This window comes from Prionailurus bengalensis, chromosome X, assembly GCF_016509475.1.
Source record: "Prionailurus bengalensis isolate Pbe53 chromosome X, Fcat_Pben_1.1_paternal_pri, whole genome shotgun sequence".
In the NCBI taxonomy this organism is placed as follows: domain Eukaryota; kingdom Metazoa; phylum Chordata; class Mammalia; order Carnivora; family Felidae; genus Prionailurus; species Prionailurus bengalensis.
Window position 1 is genome coordinate 16,377,492 of NC_057361.1, and position 17,605 is coordinate 16,395,096.

General features: G+C 36.8%; 1 protein-coding gene across 4 annotated transcripts in view; it reads right to left on the reverse strand.

Moving 5' to 3' along the window:
• RPS6KA3 (ribosomal protein S6 kinase A3) overlaps positions 1-17,605 on the reverse strand; it is a 121,048-nt gene that overhangs the window by 21,335 nt on the left and 82,108 nt on the right. For all 4 annotated transcript variants that reach the window (XM_043570656.1, XM_043570658.1, XM_043570657.1 and 1 more), the window contains 8 exons: positions 17,027-17,064; positions 16,676-16,818; positions 16,428-16,498; positions 7,165-7,253; positions 6,902-6,966; positions 6,725-6,827; positions 3,517-3,641; positions 1,393-1,518 (listed from right to left, as the gene is read on the reverse strand). In XM_043570656.1, coding sequence (XP_043426591.1) covers positions 1,393-1,518; positions 3,517-3,641; positions 6,725-6,827; positions 6,902-6,966; positions 7,165-7,253; positions 16,428-16,498; positions 16,676-16,818; positions 17,027-17,064 — 760 coding nt within the window. The remainder of the gene's footprint in view (positions 1-1,392; positions 1,519-3,516; positions 3,642-6,724; positions 6,828-6,901; positions 6,967-7,164; positions 7,254-16,427; positions 16,499-16,675; positions 16,819-17,026; positions 17,065-17,605) is intronic.

Sequence of the window (17,605 nt, forward strand, 5' to 3'; positions counted from 1 at the left end):
AGGTATATTGAATAGACATGCAAATTCAAGGGAGATGAGTCTTCTGAAGACGAGAACACACTGGAAGGTGTTATTCCTAGCAACAATCTCTTTCATCTGTTAATCTGAGCAGAGCTTACATTTCATTCATACTTTTGCTTGCAGATCTTTGATTTGTAGTAATTTCAGTAGAATGAATTTATGCTGGAATTTGTTTTATGAATCTAATTTAAGTCACAAGACTCCACACATAGCTTGGAGATATTCTCAAGGTTTTGGTATACTGCTCCTGGTTTATGTAATTCAAAGGGGGCCTCAGGGCATTTCTACTTTTTTCTGATGTGTTTATGGAGACAAGATACATCCTTAAACTGCCTACCATGTACATTACTCACCTTATCTCCTTTCATGTAAGCAATCAGAAAATTTCTATGTACTCTAGATTTCACTATGAGCAAAGAGTAGAGAGCAAATTAAAATGCCTTTTTATGGTTCATCCTTACACTTTACAGAAGGCCAGACACTGATGACTTTTAAAGCAATTACATCCAAGTTTAGAATAGTAGTAACAATTTTTTTGTGTATGTGTGTCTTCCCAGCTATTTGCTATGCATATATAAAAGACATTTATTTTTACACAATGAAATCATGGTAGATCTGTATGATAGATGGATGTACAGAAGTAATAACAATTAATGCTACTCCCCTACTAACTAAACATTTATAGATCACTAAACACTTATAGATCATTTCTAAGGTTCAAAATAAGCTGAAAGCTTTAGACATTAAATTGTTTGCAATGGGAGAGCAGAGACTACCATCCCAAGAAGTGAAAAGGCAGAAACCTGAATACAGTATTTTTTCACTTTCAACTAAAGGTTTGTAATTCAAACTTTATCATAGAGCCATGTGCTTTGGTTTTTGACTTAGAAAATTCTTACTGTCTTGACCCTTGATGAAATTAAAACAGCTAATGATAACAAATTTTATAACGGTGGTGCATATTCTTTTATTGGTGCACAGATCCTTTTAAATGTGAAGGACAGTATGAACACTTTTTGCCAGAAAAATGTAAACATAAAAAATTTGGCATACAATCTTGAGGAATTCCTTGACTCTTAGACCACAAAATTGGGGACTTTTTAGAGTAAAAGAGTGTTACTAAAAATCAGGTGTAAACGATACTGTCTTGAGCAAACTGTAGGTATGCGCTTACCTTTAGCTTACAGGTGAATCCATGGTTCCAGATTAAGGGCCCTGAAGGTTGCAGATATTTCAGTTTACCATACCCTCCCCCCTCCTTTTTTAAATAAGAGAAAGCACATTTACCAAAGAAGAGTGTAATTTTTAAGTGGTATGGACATGCATGAATAAGAACTGTTAGAGATGCATTTTAAACCTAAAAATATTTACCTTCACTGCAAACTCCATGTTTGTAGCTTTATGTATGCATCTCTTGCAAACAGAGTAGGAGCCAACGCCAATATCTTCTTTTACTTCATATCCATCAGTAAACTGAATACTGTTTCTGTGCAACTGCTACAAAGACAATTATAGGTTGACAAAGAGTTTTATAGTGACTGTGGTATAATTCATAATAGTGGAATATGTTACTCGGTATGCATTGTTGATATTAACAATAAATATAAATGAGTATCGGCAAAAATAAAAATGAATCTTTACAGCATTTATTCTTCCACAACTGTGTATTTTAGCAGTGTCTACCATAAAATGTACAGCAAAAAATAGGCTAAAAAACTTGTGTTAAAAAGAAATAACTGAGTATGTACAACAGAAAACACAGAGTTATTGATAAGGAGCTGAAAGCCTTGCCTGTGATTGAACCCTATTCCACTCCCCAGCCAACGCTAGGTCCCTGAAGTACTTTTGCAAACAGGGAGCAGTGTGAAGCCTCCGGTACGGGAGAAAAGATTTAGGAGGATTCAGAATGAGAACATCTGGATGCTTGTCTCAGATGCACCTCTTGCAGGCTATGTAAGCCTGAACGTGTGTTTTTTCAGAGAGCAATGGTGAGGATTAAATAAAATATTTGAAGGTGATACCTGTTATTGTCATTGGGGACTATCAGTAGCCATGCCCTCTGTTCTCTACCCTCAAGTCAGAGCTTCAATAGACCTTCTGCTAGAGAAGCTGTTAATGGGTTAAGGACTAAATAACATGGGGTAGGATGGTGGCTAGCAAATGAGCGCTTTCATAAGTACGCTGAGGGAAGTTGTGCTGCTCTTGGCTATACTGAAGGGAGAGCATCCCCTGCCACATCTGGTGTCTATGTGCTTTGTATAGGTTAAAATTTGAATTCTGTAGAACATATGTTTGTGACTTCTATGTTAGGTAGAGAAGTTATAACTTATAAACTTCCTATACATCACATGCTTGTTACAGTAAAAGGGACAGACTATTTCAACCATGAATTTTATTTAAAAACCAGTGCTTAAAATGGTTTTCTCGAAAGTGGAAAGCAAGATGACTAACCCAGGAAAGAAACGTTAGAGCAAAAGCAACTTCATCATGGAGCAAACTCAAGCATTACTTAGTACCCTAAAAAACAATCAATGCTTCAAAAGACATATCTAGCTCCCTCTATGATTAGGAAGATGAATTACATTTATCTTTCCATGATACTAGGATGGGAAGGAATAAATCTAATGGTTTATACTATTTGTGTTCCTCGAATAACATTTAATTTACTAGTCCAGTCTCCTGTTACAAACACACAGACATCTAGAAACCTGCTTCTGTGGCTTTTACCTCCTTCTCCAACTCTGATACACAGATGGGATAATGAGGAAGGGCACACCCTAAGGTAGTACCTGCAACCATTTCTTCCTAATAGCAATGGGGATTCCCAATGAACAAGGAAACAAAACACGGAAAACATAAGACTGAAGTTCACTCTTATTTCTTATACATTTCTATGGCAGAAGTTGGCAAACTATAGCTTCTGGGCCAAATCTGTTTCACTGCCAGTTTTTTTTCACTGCCAGTTTTTATAAATAAAGTTTTATTGGCACACAGCCATGCTCATTCACTTAGCTACTGGTCTATGGCTGCTTTTGTGTTACAATGGCAGATATGAGTGGTTGTGACAGAGATCATGTAGCCTACAAAGCCCCGAACATTTAACTGGCCCTTTAGAAAGCAAGTCTGCTGAACCCTGTTCTAAGCTATCAGGGAACCAGGAGACCTCAGTTCATCATAGCTGACCTGACAGAGTCAGAAGATGAAACAAACTAGGCCTGATAAACATTTTTTCCTGATAAACAGGAAAGGGTGGAGACAAGATGGTGATATATGTCTCAACTCTCTTAGAATTCCCCTTTTAAGTCAGACAGATATCCAGAATTTTAGTGCATGCCATCTTTTTAAAAGCAAATGAAAGGAATTTCTAAAAGCAATGTCAATGGTATAAAATTTATTTTAAGCTGCCCACTTAAAATCAGATCAAATATAATCATCCACACAGTGAACTCTATCTTACAACATTTCAAACTTTAAATTACTTATACATTCACTCACCTGCACAATTGAATGCACACCAACTGTTTGCATAGCTTGGCTTTCATCATCTGAGGTGATAGCAACAAAACTAAACCCCCGAAAAAGCTGATGTGCATTAGCACTGGGTGGAATGCCAGGTGAGTCTGAAAAGAATAATACATTACTGAGAAGGTAATACTTGAAAGGTAATTAAGGGAATAACTGTTGACAGTATGGCCTTTCTCACTAATTCTGGAATTTTACTTCTTAGGCACCCAGTGCTTCCAGGATAACTCAGTAAAATCAGCCCTGTCCTGATGGCTTATGGGTATCAGAGCTCTAACATCCCAGTTCTTCTGAGCCCAGAAAATAGCTAATTCGTTGAAGAATATAATAAATCGATGAATTACTGGGCTAATGTTATTGTAAATTAGCAATGATCCATAGAATTTTCTGTAGTGATGTAAATTTTCTTTATCTGTGCTGTCCAATATGGCAGCCCCCAGCCACATGCAGCTCCTGAGCATTTGAAATGTGGTTAGCGTGACTGAGAAACAAAATCTTAAATTCAGTGCTATGGCTCCTGGTCATGTGGAGATACATGTTCATCTACAGATAATTTAGGAGAAAGGAATTTAGGCCAGTAATCTTAATACACAATATCAGAATCTGGAAATCTAAACTACAAGTTAAAAATTACTGTATTTAGGGGCGCCTGGCTGGCTCAGTTGGTTGGGCGTCTGACTTCGGCCCAGGTCATGATCTCACAGTTCGTGGGTTTGAGCCCCACGTCGGGCTCTGTGCTGACAGCTCAGAGCCTGGAGCCTGCTTTGAATTCTGTGTCCCCCTCTCTCTGTGCCCCTTCCCTACTCACGCTCTGTCTCTGTCTCTGAAAAATAAACATTGAAAAAAATTACTATATTTATATATATATATTTAAGGATCAAAAGTAATATTGAGGAAAATCATGGCATGTAGTCCTTAAACTGTATCTTATGACATGACATATATTGTTATTCAAATTATTTATGTGGAATCTACTGGCATTAACAAAAACAGAAAACTACTTTTAAAATATAGTTAATAGTTACTATAAAAATAAAATCATAACAAATATACTACTCATAAATGTAAAGACACAATTAAGCATACTAATATTTATAATCATATTATAAAGGCTAAGGGCAAAAACCAAATAGGCAAATCTACTTAAACATCAACTCTGCATAAAGTTCTTTTTTAACATCAGCTTCATAGTATCAGCAATAAATACTGTTTAGTGAATTTTAAATCAAGGTGACAGTATTCTACTGAAGACTTTTGCTAACTACCTGGGCAGAATACAATATAGAATTGTGCTATTCTGAGATCTTTCCTCTATCAGGACAAATTGTAATGAGAAAGCAAAGTAAAACATTACCATCTATCACCAATTCAATGCATATCACTGTTTATGTTTTTGAAAAAATTGTGCTGATGTATTAATTCAAATTTCTAAGACTGTCTTATAAAAATAATAAACATCCATCAATGCTTAACACAAATTATGAGGATACTGACTGGAAAGCTTTTTTTTTAAATTTAAATTTATTTTTTTAAATTAATTTTATTTTTTAAAATTTACATCCAAAGTAGCATATGGTGCAACGATTTCAGGAGTAGATTCCTTAATGCCCCTTACTCATTTAGCCCATCCCCACTCCCACAACCCCTCCAGTAACCCTCTGTTCTCCATATTTATGAGTCTCTTATGTTTTGTCCCCCTCCCTGTTTTTATATTATTCTTGCTTCCCTTATGTTCATCTGTTTTATATCTTAAAGTCCTCATATGTGTGAAGTCATATGATATTTGTCTTTCTCTGACTAATTTCGCTTAGCATAATATCCTCCAGTTCCATCCACGTAGTTGCAAATGGCAAGATTTCATTCCTTTTGATTGCTTACTAATACTCCATCATATGTATATATACCACATCTTCTTTATCCATTCATCCATCGATGGCCATTTGGGCTCTTTCCATACTTTGGCTATTGTTGATGGTGCTGCTATAAACACGGGGGTGCATGTGTCCCTTTGAAACAGCACACCTGAATCCCTTGGATAAATGCCTATAGTGCAATTGCTGGGTCGTAGGACAGTCCTATTTTTAATTTTTTGAGGAAACTCCATACTGTTTTCCAGAGTGGCTACACCAGCTTGGATTCCCACTGACTGGAAAGTTTTATAGCAAGGTTTGAATGATGTGCTCTATGGAAAATACATACAAGCACACTTTTTATTTATTTGCTTGTCAGTGATAAACCTGGGGTCTGGTACACCTAAATGAGGGAGTATTAGAGCGCAAAACATACCCTTATGTGTATACACACACTAATAAATATAGATTACCATTTCAAAGATAATTTCTCTGTAATAGTCACTGTTAATGCAATTTTAGGATAAGGCATGACACAGGATATGAAGCATTTTTAAAAATGTTTATTTATTTTTTAGAGAGAGATAGAAAGAGAGCATGCACAAGCAGGGGATGGGCAGAGAGAGAGGGAGACACAGAATCCCAAGCAGGCTCCATGCTGTCAGCACACAGCCTGACGTAGGGCTGGAACTCACGAACCATGGGATCATGACCTGAGCCGAAATCAAGAGTCAGAAGCTCAACCAACTGAGCCACCAGGTGCTCCTGAATTACTTTGAAATGATGACACCTCATACAAAGTTTAAGCTATGTTTTGGATTTAAACTTTACAAGTACTTGCAGAATTGTACTTAATATTAGAGTTTTAAAGAGCACTATCTATACTGAATAGTGTTTTAAGTAGAAACAGCTACAGGTAAATAAACACACAACCAAATAATTTTTTCACATAAATAGTATCAAAGTTTAAGGCACAACATAATTTGCTAAAAGATTTTTTTAACTTTGAGAGAGAGAGGGAGGGAGAGAATCTTACACAGGCTCCATGCTCAGTACAGAACTTGATGTGAGGCTCGATCCTACAACCCTGGGATCATGACTTGAGCCTAAATCAAGAGTTGGATGCTCAACTGATTGAGTCACCCAGGTGCCCCCATAGTTTGTTATAAGGTTCAACATGGATCTTAACTGCTATAAAATGCTGTAAAGGATTTTCGAATTATCTAGTTACCTTAGCAGGCATATGGTAGGAAGGGGAGGTATGAGGATAGCATAAAGACTTATATATCTATATACAGTCTTACATTTGGGTTTTCACATTTTCTCCTTACCTTTGGGAGTTTTTGCAGTAAACTCAGGATCAAAATAGAACGTATCTTCAGGTCTGCCAGTTGCAGGTTTAAAAGGTGGATGAATTTCTCTTCTGTACAGTTTCTAGAGGAAAAAGGAGAGACTTAGGTATGCGTTAATTATAAAAAAATTCAAGCACATTTTCATTCTATACTTACATTCCAGTCTATTGTTGAGAAAAATGAGTGTCTTTTAATTTCCTCAACTCCATCTGGTCCTGCACCTATCAAAAATTAAATGGTTTAGAATTTTTGATTAAATATTTTTATTTCAAGGAGGAATATATAGTTTATTTAGACTTTGCTTTTAATATTTGCCCTAATATGTCATAATTACACATTAAAAACAAATATCCACCTCCCCCTGCCAAAAAACCCCAAATACCAACAAACACAAAAAAGAAACTAATTACAATTTTTACCTAATCTGTTTGCAGGATTTCGTTTGAAAAGCATTCGCAAAAGACTCTGGGCTTCAGGACTCAAAAACTGTGGCATCCCAAGTTTGGCTCTAAATAATAAATCCACATAACAACATTTTATTTTCTGGAAGTATCTGTATTTCATTTTTAAAACTTTTAAACTAGTCTTTTCATTTTAAGATAATTGTGGGTTTATACTAAGTTGTAAGAAATAATACAGATAGATCCTGTGTACCCTTTCCCCAATGGTAATGTCTTACAAAACTAGAGTATACTATCACAACCAGAATACTGACACTAATGCAATCAACTTATCTCATTTAGATGTCTCCAGCTTTAACCGCTGGAGTTTGTTTGTGTGTGTACATGGAAGTTTAGTTCTTTGCCATTATATTATAGGTATAGGTCCCTGTATCCACCACCATAGTAAAGATAATGAACAGTTCATCACTACCAGGATACCTCACACTGTCCCTTTATAACCATACTGGCCTCCCTCCCTCTCCAATTCCTAACCTCTGGCAATCATGAATCTATTCTAAATTTCTATAATTTTGTCATTTTAAGAATGTTATGTAAGTGGAATCATAAAGCGTGTAATTGTTTCACTCAGCATAAATTTCCTGAGATTCATCCAAGTTGTTGCATGTATGAATAAATCATTCCTTTTAGTTGTTGAGTAGTATTCCATGGCATGGATGGACCACAGTTCGTTTGTCCGTTTACCTGTTGAAGGGCACTCGGACTGTATCTAGTTTTGGATTACTACAAATAAAGATGCTATGAACTTTTGTATATAGACTTTTGTGTGAACACTTAATAGAATTTTAGTCCATAATCTTCTAATAAACTTTTCCATTTTTTCTGATTTTTGCAAAAAGCACTACTGTGATCTGAGTCTTAGTTCCTGCCCTGTTACTAAGAACTTTGTGACCTTGTGAAAAGACAATCCCTTTGGGTCTGTTACCACTCCCTCATAAGCAAAGGGTTGACCGTTACATCAATGGCTCTCTACTGTAGCCTTGGAATCTTTTTTCAAAAGGAATTTAAGAAATCCACTATTTTTAAAATTTTTTATTTTTAATGTTCATTTATTTTTGAGAGAGAGAGAGAGACAGAGTGTCAGCAGGGGAAGGTCACAGAGAGGGAGACACAGAACCTGAAGCAGGCTCCAGGTTCTGAGCTGTCAGCACAGAGCCTGACGTGGGGCTTGAAACCACAAGACATGAGATCATGACCTGAGCCGAAGTTGGACGCTTAACTGAGCCACTCAGGCACCCCAAAAACCCACTATTCAAAACTGCTAAAAGAAATGTGCTTCATATGCCTATTTTTTCCTCCCATTCCCTTTAATAGCCCCACAAGGAAGAGCAGCTGGTGGGAAAGGGGTCTGTGGGACACCTAAGAGTCTGTGGCACATAGTCTGAAAACCACCAGCCTGAATGAGCTTGAGGGTCAGTTTCAGCTCTAATATATAATTTTATTCTTTTTCCTAACCTACAAATTAAGGCAACTACTGATCCCGTAAGTATGAAAATAATAACAGAGCTGGGGAAATGGCTAGCGGAGAAATTTCTACTTCAGAAATAGATCCATTTATTATTCAGTGAGTTGTTATTGCGCTACTATGTGCCAGATATTGCCCAGTGCTGAGGAAATAGAGATAAAGATAGGCCCCCAGAGTCAGCAAGGAAGACGGAGACAGATAACCCTAGTACATTAAGAGAAAACTTCAGAAGGACATATGGAAAGACTGCTAAGGGAACAGCAGGGGATATCTAATTTAACATGAGAGACTATGAAAGGCCTTAAATGCAGTTTAAAAGTTGAGAATTTATTCATTTGGCCAGTGTCCCCCTAACATTTTACTAAATAACATTAATCTTGCTAGAGCTCAGCAACGACAATAAAAAGATTTCATGATCTAATGAATTTGTGGAATACTATCTATTTTACTCCCTGTTGGAGACACAGAATAAAATACATTGTATATAAAAGGCTGAAAAATCGAAAGTAAGGAAATCATTATTTTTCTAAACATTTGTTTCCAGTATGTCTTTTTCAGAGAATACCTATTCACATCTTGTAGAATTAGGGCTCTACCAAACAAATCTGGAAAATACTGCCATATTAGGTAATAGGTATATAGCAGAGGTTTCTTTCTTTTAATTAAAAAAATTGTTTTAAAGTTTATTTATTTCTGAGAGAGAGAGCGAGCGAGCGAGCAAGTGAGCATGAGCTGGGGAGGGGCAGAGAGAGAGGGAGACACCAGAATCTGAAGCAGGATCCAGGCTCTGAGCTCCGAGCACAGAGCCTGACATGGGGCTCGAACTCGTGAACTGTGAGATCATGACCTGAGCCAAAGTTGGACACCCAACCGAATGAGTCACCCAGGCGCCCCATAGAGGTCTTTTTTTTTTTTTTTTTAAGTTTATTTATTTTGAGAGAGATAGAGGGAACGTGAGCCAGGGAGAGGAGCAGAGAGAAAGGGAGAGAGAGAATCCCAGGTAGGCTCTGCACTGGCAGCACAGAGCCTGATGCAGGGCTTGAACCCAAGAACCATGAGATCACGACCTGAGCTGAGACCAAGAGCAGGACACTTAACCAACTGAGCCACCCAGGTGCCCTTAGCAGAGGTCTTTAAACAGTGCACTAACGTGACCAAATTTATTTCCAAGAAGGTAACTGCAAAGGTAGTAGTATAGAGTGATCTGGAGTAGAAAGCAGTGGTAGGTTGTAGGCATTCTATTTAGGAGCTTGACCCAAAGTGTAGGTAAGAGACCACCATGGTCTGAGAACCGTAAGCAGTGCAACGCAAAGGAAAAGCTGGGACACTGAAATATTTCTAAGAGCAAATTTGATGAATACCTGCATGTACAAGAGAAGGGAAGAAATCAAGAATGATTCCAGGTTTCTGGCTCGGGAACTGAAAATACAACAAGAAGAAAAGAACAGCAAACGGATAAATTTAATCATGTGTTTTCATGTTTTGGGAGAGCCATGCAGGTGAGGACATGCAAATACAGGTCTGATGTCTGGTTAAGAAAGAATAATTTGAGAGTAATTAAAATGCTGAGAGTAGTTACAGAAAAGACTGAGGTCAGCCAGGAAAATGAGCACAGAAGGGAAGAAAAGTCTATCAAAGATGAAACCCTAGGAAACAAGAACATTTAAGCAGTGGTCAGAAAAAGAACAATTTGGGCATTAAAAATAATGAATGCAATTATTTGTAATTGCTGAATCATCCTGATTATTAAATCCCGGGGTTCATTATAGTAAAGTAAGAAAAAGTCAAAGCTAACATAAAAGTCAACTCACTGGACACCATCCCCACTGGAGGTAACCAGGGCTCTGATAACTGGAAATAATTAAGAAAACAACCAAACACTTATTCTGCCTTTCTTGTTTGAGCCTTATTTCAAGGTATTTCAACAGCCCTAGCTGATGAGAGAAAGTTCACGGTTTTGGAAAATATCAGCTAATAAATGAAGAAAGAATAAAAGTAATAGAAAAGCACAATTTTGGAATCCCTACTAAAATTGTTATTTCAAGTAATGATTACCAATGTTTGAAACCACTAGATGAAAGCCTGCCAGGGAACGTCGCATAGAGAGATCAGGTGTAATCATGGGAACTCATCACTTAAAGTTGGGCAACCAGGTGTTGTAACCCTTCTGATGTGATGCAACAGAATGCAGCATGAGCTATGAAATAATCTTGCCAAAAAAAAGTTTAACCAGAAATGGAATAAAGGAACAAGTTCAACAATATTATAGGGAGAATAAAACAATTTCAATACTCCTAGGAAAAAACTAATTGTTGTGTAACCATGTTAACAAGAGAGCCACAAAAACTGGCTTTAAATTCATTCAATTGAGCAAAATCAACTTGCCCAGGTAAAGTTTTTTTTTTTTTAAATCAACCAATCAGTAACTGCTGTTCATCTGTGAAAATCAGACAAAAAGAAGGGACTCCAACAACCACACCTGAGTGCAAACTGATCAACAGTCCCACCCAAGTAACCACTCTTACAGATGATGTCGACCCATTTATGGCCCTGAAAATCTGCCAGTTCTTGAGCTGCACCCTTCCCCAAAATCCTCTGTAACAACAGTGGTCTGTGCTGCTTAGGCACTCTATTAGATCAGCATCACTCTTCCTTACTAGAGTAAGCAACAGTATCAGCTTTATGCTTTTTGTTTCATATACTGAGAGGTTGTCTTTTGACAGGATAAATACAGAAAGTGGAATTCTATAAAACTGTATTGGTTTCTTCTACAAGTAAACGGTAGGGGGGAAAAAACAAGGGTAGACTGTTCTAGAAGAATGGAAGCTTAAGAAATACAACCAAATGAAATGTTCAGATGTGATTTGGGGCTGTAAAGACAAAGTTCTGGAGAAAATCTGAAAAATCAGGTTATGAATTGGTGTTAGTGGATACCTTACCAATGTTTTGTTAGGTGTGGTTATGAATGAAAGAAAACATCCTCACTTTTTAGCAATGCACACTTAAGTGGGTGACAAACGATATGTCTGGAATGCTTAAAATATTTCAGTGAAGAAGAAAAAGAAAAAAGCAATAAATGAAGCAAATGTGGCAAAATCTGATGACTGTTGAATGTAGGTTCCTGGTATTTGTGTGTTCACTGTATTATTTCTATTTTTGCAAATTACATTAGATAGTTTTCATAATTAAGCAGAGAAAAGCAGGCAGAGAGGAATGGTCAAGCAAGAGATCAAAAGAGGAACTGTTAAGGAAGTAGGAGAAGCAGATGAGAAGAGGAAAACCTAAATGGGGAGGAAGGTGCCAACAGTGTCAAATTCTCCTCAAAGAGACTTTTTTTTAAAATATGAAATTTATTGTCAAATTGGTTTCCATACAACACCCAGTGCTCATCCCAACAGGTGCCCTCCTGAATGCTCATCACCCACTTTCCCCTCCCTCCAACCCCCCATCAATCCTCAGTTTATTCTGTTTTTAAGGGTCTCTTATGGTTTGGCTCCCTCCCTCTCTAACCTCTTTTTTTTTTTCTTCCCCTCCCCCATGGTCTTCTGTTAAGTTTCTCAGGATCCACATTCAGAGAGACTTTTCTTAACTGCCTCACCTAAATTGGCTCCTGCCCCTGCCCCTGCCCCTTCCCTCACACTTAAGAAATATTCTGGTTTATTATCCCTATTGCTATTACTTTCTGAAATATATTAATATTAATTCCTTGTCTCCCCAACTAGAATGCAAACTCTGTGAGACCAGAGATCTTCTCAGTCTTGTTAACACTGCATCCTAAGTATATGTTGCAAGACCTCAATCATCTGTTGAATGAATTGTGTGAACAAATGGTACAGAGAGTTGCCTTTCTAACAATCTGCCACTGATTTAAGCAACCAGATCACTGGTAACCATAACAAGAGGAGTTGCAATAGAATGGTGGAAATGAACGACAAACAGGGTGTGGAATAAAAGCAGCCAAAAAATGGTAACAGAAAGCACAGACTACTCTTTACAGAGGCTCTGTGTTGAAAGGATGCAGGAAGATGGTGCAAAAACATGAAAGGAAGGCCAGGTCAAGAAAAGGGTTGATTTTTCCCAACACTAGAGTATGTTGGTCAGCTGAAAAGAAGGGGCCGAAATAGATGGAGTGATGAAGGTTTAGTGAACATTCATTTATATAGCAAACATTTTTTTTTACCTTTTTTATTGTGAAAAATAACATAAAGTGTAAAACAAACAAACCCTGCACAACCCCAACACCAAAGTATACAGTTCAATGATCTACCACAAAGTGAATAGTCAACTGGCCAAAAAATAGAACATTGCCAGAACTTCTCATCCAATGTAACCACTTTTCTTATTTTGCCTTCCCTGTTGCCATCTGAATACGGACCTTAAAAAACTGTAGTTTGTCTGCTTTTAAAACTTTATATACAGAATCATATAGTATTTATTTTTTGGTGTCTGAACTGTCCTTGCTCAAAATTCTTGCACAATTTACCCAAATTGTTGCATATAACTATGATTTGTTCATTTTCTGCACCCCTGGACCAAAGGCCTCAGCCTGTTTTGGTATGGCTTTTGAGCTAAGAATGGTTTTTACATTTTTAAAAAATGTGTATTTATTTTTGAGAGAGACAGACACAGTGCGAGCAGGGGAGGGGCAGAGAGAGAGGGAGACACAGAATCCAAAGCAGGCTCCAGGCTCTGAACTATCAGCACAGAGCCTGATGTGGGGCTTGAACTCACGAACTGTGAGATCATGACCTGAGCCGAAATTGGATGCTTAATCAACTGAGCCACCCAGGTACCCCTTTACATTTTTAAAGTGTTGGAAACAAACAACAAACAGTGAGAATATATGACACTGTGTGTGGCCTGTAAAGCTAAAACATTTACAGAGAGTTTAACAACCCCTGCTGTATTCCATTGTATGAATATGTCATAATTTATCAATCCATTCTACTGCTAATGTCCAGTTCCCACTTTTTAGCTATTACAAATAATGCTGCTATGAACATCTTTTACTACTTTCTTGATGTGCAAGTACCTTGATGCATGTAAAATGAGTGCACCCTGAGGATTCGGATTATTGGATGAGGGTGTATATATACATTTGGCTTTAGAAAATAATGCCAAAAACTGCTTTCCAAAGTGGTTATAGGAGTATTTATATTCCTTCCAACTATGGATCAAAGTTGCCACTGCTCCACATCCTGCCAGCACTTTATATTGTCAGTCTTTTTACTGTTAGTCATTCGGGTGGGTGTGCAGGTGTAGCTTGTTGTGGTTGTGATCTGCATTTTCTGATTAATGATGGTGAGCAACTTTTTATAAGTTTATTGGCCAGTGAATATCCTCTCTTGAAGTCCTTATGTCTCCTACCCATGTTTCTACTGGGCTATCTTTTTCTTATTGATTAACTGGAGTTCTTCATATATTCTGGATACAAGCCCTCTGTTGGTTATGTGTCTCACATGTCTTCTACTCTCCAAATGGAATCAATGTGAAGTTATCAGTTTTAATGTAATAATAATTTATCAATTTTTTCTTTTATGGCTAGTGTTTTTTGGGTCCGAAGACTATTTTTCCAACCCCAAAATCATGAAGATACCCTCCTATACTCTCTTCTAGAATCCTTTTTGTCTTTTTACACATATATATAAAATATATGTATATTTGTGGCTCACTTTGGCAGCACATATACTAAAATAAATGTATATTTGTAATATTCTTGGAAAGGATTTTTGTGTGTGGTGTGAGGTAGGGATTTTGTTTTTATCTTTTTCTATATGAATAACAATTTTTCTTGCATAATTTATTTAAAAAGGCTGTTCTTGGAGCACCTGGGCGGCTCAGTCAGTTAAGCATCTGACTTCAGCTCAGGTCATGATCTCACAGTTCATGAGTTTGAGCCCCACATTGGGCTCTGTGCTGATAGCTCAGAGCCTGGAGCCTGCTTCAGATTCTGTGTCTCCCTCTCTCTCTCTCTGCCGCCCTCCCCCCACCCCCCACCACTCATGCTCTGTCTCTCTCTCAAAAATAAATAAAAACATTAAAAAAATAAAAAGGCTGTTCTTCTCCTATAATTTCCAATGGTCATAAATCGTGTCTATATATGTATAGGTCTGTCATCTGACTCTCATTTTATTGTGCAAGTCTATTTTTTATACTTCTTTCAGTGACATATTGTCCTAATTACATTTATAGTAAGATTGGATATTTGGTAAAGCAATTCTTCTTATCTTGATCTCTTTAGGAGTGTTTCAGCTTTTCTTGGTCCTTTGTATTATGTGTTATCATATTAGAATCAGTTTATCAAATTTCACACAAAAACTTCTAAAAATTTAAATTTGATTTGCACTGAGGCTATGGTTATGCTGTTCAATATGGTAGCCACTAGCAGCAACAAACAGCCACCAAGGACTTGAAATATGGTCAGCCCAAATTCTAAGTGTAAAATGCACACTGGAGAAAATAAAATGTACACTGAATTTCAAATAAGTACGAAAAAAAATAATGTATCGTATTGCATTAATCATGTTTTTGTAGTTTTTTTGTTTATTTATTTTTGAGAGAGAGAGAGAGACAGGGTAAGCAGGCGAGGGGCAGAGAGAAGGGAGACACAGAATCTGAAGCAGGTTCAAGGCTCCGAGCTGTCAGCATAGATCCCCACACATGGCTCAAACCCACAAACTGCGGGATCATGACCTGAGCTGAATGCAGAAGCTCAACTGACTGAGTCACCCTGGTGCCCCCTATCATTTTTTTTTTAATGTTAATTACATGTTGAAATGATAATATCTCAGACATATTGGTTAACTAAAATATATTACAATTAATTTTACTTTTTTTTTTACTTTTTCAATGTTGCCACTAAAAAATTCACAATTATGTATGTAGCTCACATTACATTTCTATTGGATGATGCTGATCTATACAAACCCACATCTTTACAACACTAGGTCTGTCATAATGTGAATACAGTACAACTTTCCAAGTTATTTTGGTCTTTAAAATTTTCTTTAAAATACAATCTTCCAGTTTTCTGCATGGAGTTCTTGCATAACTTTTGCTACATTTATCTAGGTATTTGAGATTTTTAAAATACTATTGTAAATACTATCTTTTTAAAAAAATTTATTTTCTGTTGCTAGTATACAGACTTGAAATAGATCTTATTTACTGACCTTTTATCCAACAACTTTGCTAAACTCTTATTAATTCCAAGAATGTATATGAAGATTTGGATTTTCTATGGACACAATCATGTTGCCTAAATAATGACAATTTTATCTCTTCTTTTTAAACCTTAAACCTTACTTCTTTTACTTGCCTTACTGTAGTTGCTAGTACCTCCAGGACAATGTGAACGGAAGTGGAATAATGGATGTCCTTGTCATATTCAAAATCTCAAAGGTAAAGCTTCCAATATTTTAGCATTAACATGAGGATTATATGAGTACTCGTTTGGAGGGTGTAAACCAGAAACCTGGGCCCCTGGAGTTTCTGCTTGGGGCAGGGATCTTGTCTCTGGCTATATTTGGTGGGGGGCATGAATAAAGGCCACAGGCTCCAAACATGTATGTGGCAAAAAAATAAAAAGGTAAGTTGAGTACTCTAAATCTATGGGGCTTGTTCATATTTCAAACGTCGTATCGATGAATTTCTTAGGTATTTCTTATACTATAGCCAACACTCTAAAATTTCATTTTTTAGTTTGAAGCATTTATTTTTAAATCTCACCAAAACATATCCACTAAGGAGTACTTACTTAAGAATCATAGTCATTGTTTCTTTTCGATCTTTTCCTTGGAAAGGTAGTGTACCAGTGAGCATTTCAAACTACAAAAGGCAATATCATTAAAGGTATTAGTCAATAAGTATAAAATCTCAAGGCCAGAAAGTAAAAAAGCATCATCGTAATTACAACCAAATCTTGTAAAATTGCTATATAATAAAACAAATGATTTATAGTTCTACTGTATTTATTACTGACCTCAAAAACACCCCAAACCTTACCATTAACACACCAAAAGACCACCAGTCTGCACTCTGAGTATGACCTCGACGATTAACTACTTCTGGAGCCATATATTCCACAGTTCCACAAAAAGAGTATGCCTTCTTTTCATGGTCAATAGACTCTTTACTTAGGCCAAAATCTGCCAAAATAAATATTGAATTAATAAATATCCTACAATAACTTCCCCACTTAAAGTTTAAACTCTGAGTGCCAATATTTACCTTAACTATTACAAAATTCTAATCCAACTTTTCAAACAACGTGCTACTCAATATTTGTACCATGATCAACTTAAAAGAAATTATATAAAGTAGAGGAGAATATTTTAATAAAATTAGGATTTTTACCTGTTAACTTGATGTGACCTTCTTCATCAAGAAGTATGCTGAAACAAAGTCAGAAAATCTTTTCAAACCACTAGACAGAGATTTATGGAAGCTAGGATGGAAATTACTGTGTTAAGGACTAGATTACTACATTATTCTAAAATATTTAGACTGTGAATAAAGCAAAGATAAAAAAGGAGAAATAGTTTTTAGATGCACATATGTAACAAATCCCAAAGGCAAAGTCTTACATATGTGTATTAAGGACACCTAAAAGCTATTAGAAAAAGAATCAAAACCTATATATATTCTTTCCAATTTCTAGTTGCTTTCCTTTTTTTTTTTAAATGTTTATTTTTGAGAGAGAGGGAGAGAAAGAGAGAGAGAGAGAGAGACTGAGTGCAAGCAGGGGAGGGGCAGAGAGAGAGGGAGACACAGAATCTGAAGCAGACTCCAGGCTCTGAGCTGTTACCACAGAGCCTGACATGGGGCTCGAACTCACAACTGTGGGATCCAACCTGAGCAGAAGTTGGATACTTAACTGACTGAGCCACCCAGGTGCCCCTCTAGTTGCTTTTTCTAATGCCATTCTTCAGGAGT